Raw genomic sequence first — 12,471 nt, 5'->3', positions numbered from 1 at the left:
CAGTAAGATGATGGGGTCCATCAGAAGGGGCATAGATGGCGGTGATGAGAACATAGTCCTGCTACTTCACACCTCACTAGTCAGAACACACATGGAGGACTGCGTACAGTTCTGGGCTCCTGTGAACAAGGCAGACATAGCAGAGCTGGAGAGGGTTCAAAGGCGTCAACGAAAGTAATAAATTGAAAGGGTGGACTACAGGTCCCTGAAAGTTTATCCAAATTAGGGTTATTTAGTGCATTTAAACTATGTATTAATTTATCAGGGGTCAGTGCAGAGATCACTCCCATCATCTGTTTCTACCCAGGACTCTGACAAGGGAACATCCTGTAACACTAGAGGGAGGAAGGTTTCCACATTAGGATAGAAGGGGCTCTTTACTGTAAGAGCAGTGAGACTATGGACTCTTTACTGTAAGAGCAGTGAGACTATGGACTCTTTACGTTAAGAGCGGTGAGACTATGGACTCTTTACTGTAAGAGCAGTGAGACTATGGACTCTTTACTGTAAGAGCAGTGAGACTATGGACTCTTTACTGTAAGAGCAGTGAGACTATGGACTCTTTACAGTAAGAGCAGTGAGACTATGGACTCTTTACTGTAAGAGCAGTGAGACTATGGACTCTTTACAGTAAGAGCAGTGAGACTATGGACTCTTTACTGTAAGAGAAGTGAGACTATGGACTCTTTACTGTAAGAGAAGTGAGACTATGGACTCTTTACTGTAAGAGCAGTGAGACTATGGACTCTTTACTGTAAGAGCAGTGAGACTATGGACTCTTTACAGTAAGAGCAGTGAGACTATGGACTCTTTACTGTAAGAGCAGTGAGACTATGGACTCTTTACAGTAAGAGCAGTGAGACTATGGACTCTTTACTGTAAGAGCAGTGAGACTATGGACTCTTTACAGTAAGAGCAGTGAGACTATGGACTCTTTACTGTAAGAGAAGTGAGACTATGGACTCTTTACTGTAAGAGAAGTGAGACTATGGACTCTCTACTGTAAGAGCAGTGAGACTATGGACTCTACTGTAAGAGCAGTGAGACTATGGACTCTTTACTGTAAGAGCAGTGAGACTATGGACTCTTTACAGTAAGAGCAGTGAGACTATGGACTCTTTACTGTAAGAGAAGTGAGACTATGGACTCTCTACTGTAAGAGCAGTGAGACTATGGACTCTTTACTGTAAGAGCAGTGAGACTATGGACTCTTTACTGTAAGAGCAGTGAGACTATGGACTCTTTACTGTAAGAGCAGTGAGACTATGGACTCTTTACTGTAAGAGCAGTGAGACTATGGACTCTTTACGGTAAGAGCAGGGAGACTATGGACTCTTTACGGTAAGAGCAGGGAGACTATGGACTCTTTACGGTAAGAGCAGGGAGACTATGGACTCTACTGTAAGAGCAGTGAGACTATGGACTCTACTGTAAAAGCAGGGAGACTATGGACGCTTTACTGTAAGAGCAGGGAGACTATGGACTCTACTGTAAGAGCAGGGAGACTATGGACGCTTTACTGTAAGAGCAGTGAGACTGTGGGGCTCAATAAAAGAGAAGAGGGGTCTGGATGTGTTTCTGAAGGGTCATTGATCCAGGGAGTTATTCAGATTTCTTGATTTGGAGTTGAGAAGATTTTTGTCTTCACCTCATGAGGCTTTTTACCGTCTTCTGGATGGGTAATGGGCTGAGCCGGGCGGACATTGCCGACTGTTACCATGGGGCCCCATGGATCCACAGGGGGTCACAGACTTCTGGTCCTGTCCTAGATGCTGCCAAGTCCTTCCAGCCGCCAAAACTCAGCTCATCCAGATTAGACGCGGCGGTCGAGCGAATAGCGGGAAGTTCTAGTTGTCATGGTAACCCCCTCTGTTCCAGCTGATCCTGCCCACCACCTATGTAATGTATAGCTGTGACACCCGGCTGGATCCTGATATAGAACTGGAAATATTTAGTGATTCACAGAAATGCGGCCGTGAAGGGGAGATGGCGAGGAGGGTTTGTGGCCACAGCAGGCCGAAGGCGAGGAGTGACTGAAGGGCAGATTACGGTTATCAGCTATAATAAGGGGAATATAATGTGAATGTGCGGCCTCTTACTCCACACACATCCAATGCTGCAGCTCTCCGGCCTCGTGCAGGACCCGACATCTTGGTGCGGTTCACTTCCGTGTGCAAAACTCGGTCTTATACCAGGCCCTGCGCGGTAGACTGATGCAGGAAGGCCGTCATTACGGGCAAGAATGTAATCTTAGCAAATTTGGATGAGAAGTTGCAAATGGTGGTCGTCATGATGTGCGCCAACGTTTAGAGGGCTGCTTTGGATGCAACTGGAGCATAAGGCATGATGATGATAATCAGTTTTATATATCACCAACGTATTCCACAGCGCTTTACAATCGGGCGGTTTATGTACAAACTGAATCATACATTACATAGCAACAAACGAGGAAAGAAGGCCCTGCTCACAAGAGCTTACAATCTATGTGGAGCTAGGGGTGACACAGAAGGTAACAAGTGCTGGCCTGGCGGCGCGGGCGTCCTGTGTGGAGGCTGGCCTGGCGGCGCGGGCGTCCTGTGTGGAGGCTGGGCTGGCGGCGCGGGCGTCCTGTGTGGAGGCTGGGCTGGCGGCGCGGGCGTCCTGTGTGGAGGCTGGGCTGGCGGCGCGGGCGTCCTGTGTGGAGGCTGGGCTGGCGGCGCGGGCGTCCTGTGTGGAGGCTGGCCTGGCGGCGCGGGCGTCCTGTGGAGGCTGGCCTGACGGCGCGGGCGTCCTGTGTGGAGGCTGGCCTGGCGGCGCGGGCGTCCTGTGTGGAGGCTGGCCTGGCGGCGCGGGCGTCCTGTGTGGAGGCTGGCCTGGCGGCGCGGGCGTCCTGTGTGGAGGCTGGCCTGGCGGCGCGGGCGTCCTGTGTGGAGGCTGGCCTGGCGGCGCGGGCGTCCTGTGTGGAGGCTGGCCTGGCGGCGCGGGCGTCCTGTGTGGAGGCTGGCCTGGCGGCGCGGGCGTCCTGTGTGGAGGCTGGCCTGGCGGCGCGGGCGTCCTGTGTGGAGGCTGGCCTGGCGGCCACCTCTTGATGCGATGTCACTTTTGATGTAGAATCGGAGGACAAAAAGTTGCGGTTGTATTAACAACAAGAATGATGCAATAATGGGGGGGACATGTTTTACACTTTTACTGAATTAAACCTTTTTTTGTCTTGGCGCTCTGACTCGGTGACTTCAGGATCGGATGTAGCAGAGTCGGTTCTGTATTCCCGGATCTTCCATTGGCACGTATAGCAGCCGAGACGTGAAGCCCGGGCATATTGTCTAGACGAGTCCTGGCCGTGCAGCTGTGTATCCGGGCGGCCGGCTCCCGATCTGCTGCCAGCTGCTTCCAGCATTTTTTTGCTGATCAGTAACGAAAAGTGACAAGTACCCCGAGCCATGACAAGAGCGCAATCTATTCCAGGAGGCTGGAGAGAAAGCCGCCATAGATGCCGGGGTCACAGCGGCCCGCGCAGCCTCCTCTGCCTCTGTGTTATCGCTGGTTTTCAGTTCTTGGGCACAAACTTTTCCAGCATTTTCATTGTAATTTAACTTAAAGGCTCTGATCACCTTCAGGGGCTTTAATTATTGCCTTTTTTACTCATTTTGGGCTACAAATCAATTTTCCAAGAGCTTCTCGCCTTCCCTTCCACACGGACGCTGTCAGGCTGCTGCTCTGATGGCTCGATGTGCAGCCCTGGCCGTAGATAGACGATAGATGGCCTTCGGCGGTGGTGGATGTCGGAGAGGTTGTTCGGGATAAAGGGGGGGGGGGGGCAGATGGGGCGTCAGTGGTTTATACCACTCTGGGGATCGGTCACCACGCGAGCTGCATGGGCAGCCTAACTGCAGCTCCCACAATGCTCTGCTCTCTCGTAACAGATCGTGCAGTGCAGCTTTGAATGTGAGTGGAGTAGACAGGATAATACTTTATTTAGCCATCTGGACCTGAAGTCATTGGTGTGGGACAGGGAAGGTAACGTGCCCTTTGCATAATCTGCCCCAGCCTACCAAAATCCAGAGGAGATGCAGCATTGGGAGGGATGATAACCAAAATACTACATCTCCTCCTACGATGCAGACACTGAACTAGCAGGAGGTGCTGAGATATGCAAAGTGTTCTTTTCAGAAATTGTAAATGCAGCTCTTGTAGTAACTAGAGTATAAAACCCGAGCATGATTGGGTAAAGCAGAATAGGTCAGCATTCACGGGGCATTTATGTGCAGGGCCCCCGCCCGTCCCGGCATTAAACAGTCCTCAGCATTTCTCCAGATACTTTTTTCCTTTTTTAACTTTTTTTTTTTAAACTTTTTTTGGCCGCTTTAAGTTTCTCGTTGTCCGACAGAAATAGCTTCCACTTTAGACATCCCCCTTGGTATTTTATGCATCGATGCGTGAAATGCGTGCAGCGTTCATTAAGAGACTGAGCGGCGCGGCTGAATGTAAATGGACCAGACCCCGGATAATAGGGAGCGCTACTTGCTAAATTTCCACCTCTTATGTAACCAGAAAGTGCGCGGCGCGCCTGCTGAAAGTAGGTCAGAGAGTTTGAGAGAGTTGTGATACGGTTCACAGCCTGAGCCTAAGGGGGGGGGGGGGGGGGGGGGGGGGCTGTGAAATCTCTGCCGCGGCGGGATCGGAGCTTTACTCCTGCTAATCTCCGGGCCCCAGGTTTTTGCTTTGTCATCAGGAGCAGGATTTTACACCCTGGTAATAGCAAGGACCAGACACACAGGGGTCTGTGAGGAGGGCGGGGGTGCACGGAGACGGCGACGCCATTGCTAGCTTTCATTTCTGCTATTTTCTCCTGCATGTTTGCTTGGTTCTGCTCAGCCTGAGCCTCCTAGTTCATGATTATATCAGTATTGCAGTAGGATGTGACCTGGGTGATTGGCCCTGTGTTTTAGTATGCGTACATGACCGTCCCTTTTTTGCTTTTTGTTTTCAGATCCGTTTGGATCAGCTGGCGATGAAGACGTCTTGACAGATTTCCTCCTCCCTCCAGAAGTACAGATCTGCCCTGCCTTCCCCGGTACGCTCTCCTCTATATATAACCCTGGCTCAGCTGCACAGTCATCCTGACGGCTCATTTATCATCTCCATCCAAGCTAGAGAGCAGATGCAAGCAATAAATCAGGGCCTAGCTGCAGCATGCACCCTCCACCGCCGTTATCGGACCCCGGGAAGAGTCCGCCCTGCAGCATGTAACCCCCCCCCAATCTCCTGCACCTTAGGCAGAATACAGTCAGCAGACTTTCACATATATACCCCTAAAAGAAGGCTTCGATTTGTCACTGGATCGGCATTCGGTGGCCTGCTTTACCCCCCGGGGGCCCCGTTGCCTGACAGAAGCCACGAGTACATTTTTTGGCTCCTCTCGGTGTTTTCACCTAAAGTGCGGCTCTGACTATTCAATCTTCTCGTAGTTTCTGTTGACCTCATTTTATCTGATCCTGGGAAAGATGTGTGCCGTCCCACATTACAGCGTGCCCAGGGATCTACATGCAGATGAGGTCCCAGATGGGGAATGAAGAGGGAGCTGAAACTCTGCTTTTACTTCCACCTAATAAAATAGAATAGGAGCACCAATCTAGGTAAATAATACTCACAAACCTAAAAACTCCCCAGGGAAAGGAATTTGCTCAAAAATTAAATAAAACGGAACGTCCTTCCCAGTTCAGACGTACCCCAGGAGCAGTTTGGTCTGTCGTGCCTGGGGTACGTCTGAACTGGGAAGGACCTTCCGTTTTATTTAATTTTTGAGCAAATTCCTTTCACTGGGGAGTTTTTATGTTTGGGAGTATTATCCATGTCTATAGTTTTTACTCCGGGAGCATTATCTCTATTATTGTTAATCTCTTGTTAGATTTCAAAATTGTTAGAATTTATTGTATTTGCACAAAAATCCCGCACCAAGAAGGAGATGTTGGAATGAAGCTTTCTGTGTGTGACTGTAATGATGGGAAATGTGAGTGATGACAATATTAGAGGAAAGGAGGCTCCAGGACCCTGCTGGACGCCTCTAGCCTGGGTACAAGATGAGATGTGGCCTCTACCATGGATGCCAGATGAGATGCGGCCTCCAGCCTCGATGGCGGGTGAGATGCGGCCTCCAGCCTCGATGGCGGGTGAGATGCGGCCTCCAGCCTCGATGGCGGGTGAGATGCGGCCTCCAGCCTCGATGGCGGGTGAGATGCGGCCTCCAGCCTCGATGGCGGGTGAGATGCGGCCGGGCATGGAGGCTTACAGGTTCCGTTTGCCCACAGATGTTACAGCTGGGCCTGTAGATCCTGCACTCGTAGGTTAGTGAAGCTGGCGTCCCAGCTGGTCCCATAAATGCTGGATCGGTGATAAATCCGGTGATCGGGTAGCAAAGGAAGTGTAATCTGGAGGAGACATTCCTGGGAAACCGTTGTGTGTGCGGGCGAGCATTATCCCGCCATGAGAGGAGCACATGTGGCGGCAGGACGCCCTGCACGTATCGCTGAGCTGTTAGTGTCCTCGTATCTGTCGTATGTGATGGCTCCCAGATCATCACACCGACAGTTGGGGCAGTGTGTCGCTCCACAGGCAGGATTGAAGCGCTCACCATGAGGCCTCCATACTCCAACCCAACTGTCATGAGATCCCAAACAGAATGTAGATTCATTACTAAAGACCATACAGTTCCAGTCCATAGCCGCCCAGGTTTCTTCATGACACCATTGCAAACAAAGCCGACGGTGGCGGACTGTCAAGGGCAAGACACGTAATGGGCGCTGTGACACCACATTTCCTTTTAGCTGAGCTCCTGGAAATGGTCCGGACAGAGACAGGGCTGTAATATAGTGGCCACCTGTGTCTGGATGCTGAACAACAAAACCGTGGGAGCTGCTCGTGCTGGTCGGCGGATCAGACCGTCCTCTCTACCCTCTTGTAACCACTGGTCTGACAGCGAGGTCAGAACGACGTATATGGCGGGCAATTCATAGAAACCGCCATCCTGCTTCTCTCAGTTCAGTGATGCGCCCCTCTGTCTGTCACCTGGGTAAAATGTCTTCCAGTGCGTCATAGAGGCATGTCTAGCGGTCAACGATCTCTCACCAAGAGGTACACTACCCAAAAGTAGCCTCTGAGAGACTTTATACTGCAGGATGACTTATGTAGCAATCTGACATTTCTGTCTGGGCGAGTTATATATATGTGTGTGTGTGTGTATGTGTATATATACACACACACACACACACACTGCTCAAACTGTGCAGTGCACTGAAATCAAAATGTCCACTTAGGAAGCAACACTGAGTGACAATCAATTTCACATGCTGTTGTGCAAATGGGATAGACAACAGGTGGAAATTATAGGCAATTAGCAAGACACCCCCAATAAAGGAGTGGTTCTGCAGGTGGTGATCCCAGACCACTTCTCAGTTCCTATGCTTCCTGGCTGATGTTTTGGTCACTTTTGAATGCTGGCGGTGCTTTCACTCTAGTGGTAGCATGAGACGGAGTCTACAATCCACACAAGTGGCTCAGGTAGTGCAGCTTATCCAGGATGGCACATCAATGCGAGCTGTGGCAAGAAGGTTTGCTGTGTCGGTCAGCGTAGTGTCCAGAGCATGGAGGCGCTACCAGGAGACAGGCCAGTACATCAGGAGACGTGGAGGAGGCCGTAGGAGGGCAACAACCCAGCAGCAGGACCGCTACCTCCGCCTTTGTGCAAGGAGGAACAGGAGGAGCACTGCCAGAGCCCTGTAAAATGACCTCCAGCAGGCCACAAATGTGCATGTGTCTGCTCAAACGGTCAGAAACAGACTCCATGAGGGTGATATTAGAGCCCAACACCGTGCAGGACGTTTGGCATTTGCCAGAGAACACCAAGACTGGCACATTCGCCACTGGCGCCCTGTGCTCTTCACAGATGAAAGCAGGTTCACACTGAGCACGTGTGACAGACGGGACAGAGTCTGGAGACGCCGTGGAGAACGTTCTGCTGCCTGCAACATCCTCCAGCATGACCGGTTTGACATTGGGTCAGTAATGGTGTGGGGTGGCATTTCTTTGGAGGGCCGCACAGCCCTCCATGTGCTCGCCAGAGGTAGCCTGACTGCCATTAGGTACCGAGATGAGATCCTCAGACCCCTTGTAAGACCATATGCTGGTGCGGTTGGCCCTGGGTTCCTCCTAATGCAAGACAATGCTAGACCTCATGTGGCTGGAGTGTGTCAGCAGTTCCTGCAAGACGAAGGCATTGATGCTATGGACTGGCCCGCCCGTTCCCCAGACCTGAATCCAATTGAGCACATCTGGGACATCATGTCTCGCTCTATCCACCAACGTCACGTTGCACCACAGACTGTCCGGGAGTTGGCAGATGCTTTAGTCCAGGTCTGGGAGGAGATCCCTCAGGAGACCGTCCGCCACCTCATCAGGAGCATGCACAGGCGTTGTAGGGAGGTCATACAGGCACGTGGAGGCCACACACTACTGAGCCTCATCTTGACTTGTTTTAAGGACATTACATCAAAGTTGGATCAGCCTGTAGTGTGTTTTTCCACTTTAATTTTGAGTGTGACTCCAAATCCAGACCTCCATGGGTTGAAAAATTTGATTTCCATTTTTTTATTTTTGTGTGATTTTGTTGTCAGCACATTCAACTATGTAAAGAACAAAGTATTTCAGAAGAATATTTAATTAATTCAGATCTAGGATGTGTTATTTTTGTGTTCCCTTTATTTTTTTGTGTGTGAGGTGTGTGTATATATGTATATGTGTGTGTGTGTGTGTATATGTATATATATATATATATATATATATATATATGTATATATATATATATATATATATATATATTATAATATAATTTATTTTTATTTTTTTTCCAGTGATTGTATTAGTTTGTAGGAAAGCTTAGGCATTACCAATATCCCATTTCAGTGCCGCATGAACAGTAGATGTCCTAGGTATCTGTAGTGGACCTCTGAGTTAAGGGGCATCCAGTATGTCAGGAGGGACTTCAGACAACCATGCACATTAGGTGACTGAAGACCTTCAGTCCTTGTTTGGCTTACTATGAAGTCCTCAAGAACCGAGGATCAGGCATTTTGGAATGACATTGTCCATCCTCGTAGCATGTCAGATCTTGGAGGAGATCGCATATCGGGGAGACTCGGGAGGGCCCGTACATGTCAGGTGTCGGGGAGACTTGGGAGGGCCCGTACATGTCAGGTGTCGGGGAGACTCGGGAGGGCCCGTACATGTCAGGTGTCGGGGAGACTCGGGAGGGCCCGTACATGTCAGATGATTGGGGGGCTTTAGAGACCACTGAAGGTGACTTCTAACTTCTTGACCGAAGAGGATGGCTGATGCCTTCATGGAGATTGCTTGATCCTCAGGACATTAAGTGTATGTGAGCGTCTCAGACTTTGCAGTTTGTCTGAATTACCATCATGTACAGCCCCCCCCCCCCCCTCCCCCCTGCCACACGTTTACTGATGTAATTGAGATAATAAGATGACATAACTTTTTGGGTCACTCACTCTGTCCTGACCCAGGATGCTGGATGAGGAGGTCGTCCTCCGGTCACACAAGTCAATCATCTCCTGCTGCTTGGAAATAGATTTATGCATTAATAAGTCACGTTGTGGACAAGATGCTGCGGCCGGTGCTCCCCACACGTGTCTGCTAGTCTCCTGTTGTCATCCATTAATATCTGACTGTAGTGTGTTTCAATGGGAAGAATGTTTCCTGCCCTCATGGTCACCATTTTATCTCATGGTAATGATGTGTACTGATCCTGAGTTACATCCTGTATTATACTCCAGAGCTGCACTCACTATTCTGCTGGTGCAGTCACTGTGCACATACATTACTTATCCTGTACTGATCCTGAGTTACATCCTGTATTATGCTCCAGAGCTGCACTCACTATTCTGCTGGTGCAGTCACTGTGTACCTACATTACTTATCCTGTACTGATCCTGAGTTACATCCTGTATTATACTCCAGAGCTGCACTCACTATTCTGCTGGTGCAGTTACGGTGTAGAAACATTACTTATCCTGTACTGATCCTGAGTTACATCCTGTATTATACTCCAGAGCTGCACTCACTATTCTGCTGGTGCAGTCACTGTGTACATACATTACTTATCCTGTACTGATCCTGAGTTACATCCTGTATTATACTCCAGAGCTGCACTCACTATTCTGCAGTCACTGTGTACATACATTACATGTCATGGATGAGATTTGCAGATAGCTGGAACTGATAAATAAACGAGCGACTGGCTTGATCCGAAACTAAGGAGCTATTAGGTGAGCCTTATAAAACCCTAAGAGCTCTCCCTGACTGCTATACAAGGGTCTCGATGGTAGACGATTGCATGCCCACGTACCTAAGCCTGTGTGACACCTGAAAACCCTATAATAGTGAGGGGACACGACCACCGGCTCCCTGCACTTAATACGAAGGGAGTCAGGGTCACCTAGAATCAAGCCAGCAAGGAAACACAATAAAGTAAAGGACTAATCTGAGCAAACAGCAGATGCAGCCTCCAGCAGATACCACCTCATCCAGGAAGTAGTATAAACCGCAGTGAGGCAGTATGGGAGGGAATATAAAGGGAGACGATTATGTCTAAATAAGTGACACCTGGCAGAAGGAAAGGAGATGAGAAAGTGAAACCAAAACAAAGAACATCATACAAGAGGTAGAGAAGAACGTCTGCCAGACCTTCTCACAGAACAGGCTGTGACATTACATTACTTATCCTGTACTGATCCTGTATTACACTCCAGAGCTGCACTCACTATTCTGCTGGTGGAGTCACTGTGTAAATACATTACATTACTTATCCTGTACTGATCCTGAGTTACATCCTGTATTATACTCCAGAGCTGCACTCACTATTCTGCTGGTGCAGTCACTGTGTACATACATTACTTATCCTGTACTGATCCTGAGTTACATCCTGTATTATACTCCAGAGCTGCACTCACTATTCTGCTGTGTACATACATTAGCTGACCCTCACCCATCCTCAGCTCATTGAGGACAGTTTCTGCCATGGGGTCGATTATTGTCCACCTGTATTATCCAGCTCTCATACTTTTCAGGTCCCCCAGAGGTCCCCCAGAGCTGCAGTCACCATTCAGCAGGTCTCGGAGCTGAATTCCTGGAGGGGCTGCAGCTATGCTAAGGTTGTGACTGATTGTCTTGTGCAAGCTTCGGTAAAATCTGTCCATTCCCCCATCACTAGGCCACCGTCCTATGTTTCTCCCACCCCCCTACCCATTTCATTAGCCCAGTCATTTTCATCATTGCGGATCATCCTCCTCGGCCACGTTATGGAGCTTTCTGCTTTTATCTTTTGCAGGTTCCACTGAAGCCGCCTTTAATGAAGGATGGCTGACCGATTCTTACTCGAAATCCGGAGACACCGACACACAGAGCGCCGACGCTTCGGAGAAGACCTCTGGTAAGACTGTCGTGTGGCATCTGGGTGGTTATAAAGTGTTAGTCACCATGACTGAGCCTTAACTCGTTTCTCTCATTAAAGGGGTTAATAAAGTGGTTAAAATTTTACTTAAACCCCCTTTAACCCCTTAAAGGCATCTGTCAGCAGATTTGGCTGACCTGTTACATGTGCACTCGGCAGCTGAAGGCGTCTGTTGGTCCCATGTTCCTATGTGCCCGCACTGCTGAGAAAAATTAGGTTTTACTATATGCAAATGAGCCTCTAGGAGCAACGGGGGCGTTACCCTTACTCCTAGAGGCTCTGCTCTCTCTGCAACTGCAGCACCCTCTACACTTTGACTGACAGGACCAGGTGTGATCACATTTACACTGCCTGAAGCTGTCAAAGTGCAGAGGGCAGAGCCTCTAGGAGTAAGGGTAACGCCCCCGTTGCTCCTAGAGGCTCATTTGCATATGTCCTTTTTCTCACCAGTGTGAACACATATGAAGATGGGAACAACAGACGCCTTCAGCTGCAAAGAGCACATGTAACTGGGCAGCCGCCAGTGTCATGGGGTCCGATCTGCTGACGGCTGCCCTTTAACCCTTTTGGCTACCGGAGGTTTTTTCGTTTTTGTGTTTACATTTTTCTTCACTATGAACCATAAACTTTATATTTCCAGTGACATAGCTGTATAAGGGCTTATTTTTTGCCGGACAAGTTGTACTTTCTAATGCCACCATTCATTATGGCATCAAATGTTGTGGGAAGCAGTAAAAAAAAATACCAAATGGGGTCGAATTGGAAAAAAAAAAAAGCAATCCCTCCACCGTTTTACGGGTTTTGTTCCCACGGCGTTTTATTTACGGCAAAACCGACCCATGCCCTTCATTCTCTGGGTCAGTACGATTACGACGATACCCCATATGTATAGGTTCTTTATGTCTAAATAGTGTAAAAATAAATGTCAACTTTGAGAAAAAAAAAATATATTTTAAATTTTTTTATTTTTT

General features: G+C 49.1%; 1 protein-coding gene across 2 annotated transcripts in view; it reads left to right on the top strand.

Annotated features, from left to right (window-relative positions):
• The window catches only part of LOC121000766, a 126,981-nt gene that overhangs the window by 60,057 nt on the left and 54,453 nt on the right, over positions 1-12,471 (top strand). For both annotated transcript variants that reach the window (XM_040431381.1, XM_040431382.1), the window contains exons 5-6: positions 4,970-5,053; positions 11,378-11,479. In XM_040431381.1, coding sequence (XP_040287315.1) covers positions 4,970-5,053; positions 11,378-11,479 — 186 coding nt within the window. The remainder of the gene's footprint in view (positions 1-4,969; positions 5,054-11,377; positions 11,480-12,471) is intronic.

Source organism: Bufo bufo, chromosome 5 (genome assembly GCF_905171765.1).
Source record: "Bufo bufo chromosome 5, aBufBuf1.1, whole genome shotgun sequence".
NCBI lineage: Eukaryota > Metazoa > Chordata > Amphibia > Anura > Bufonidae > Bufo > Bufo bufo.
This window is presented reverse-complemented; position numbering and strand designations above follow the sequence as displayed.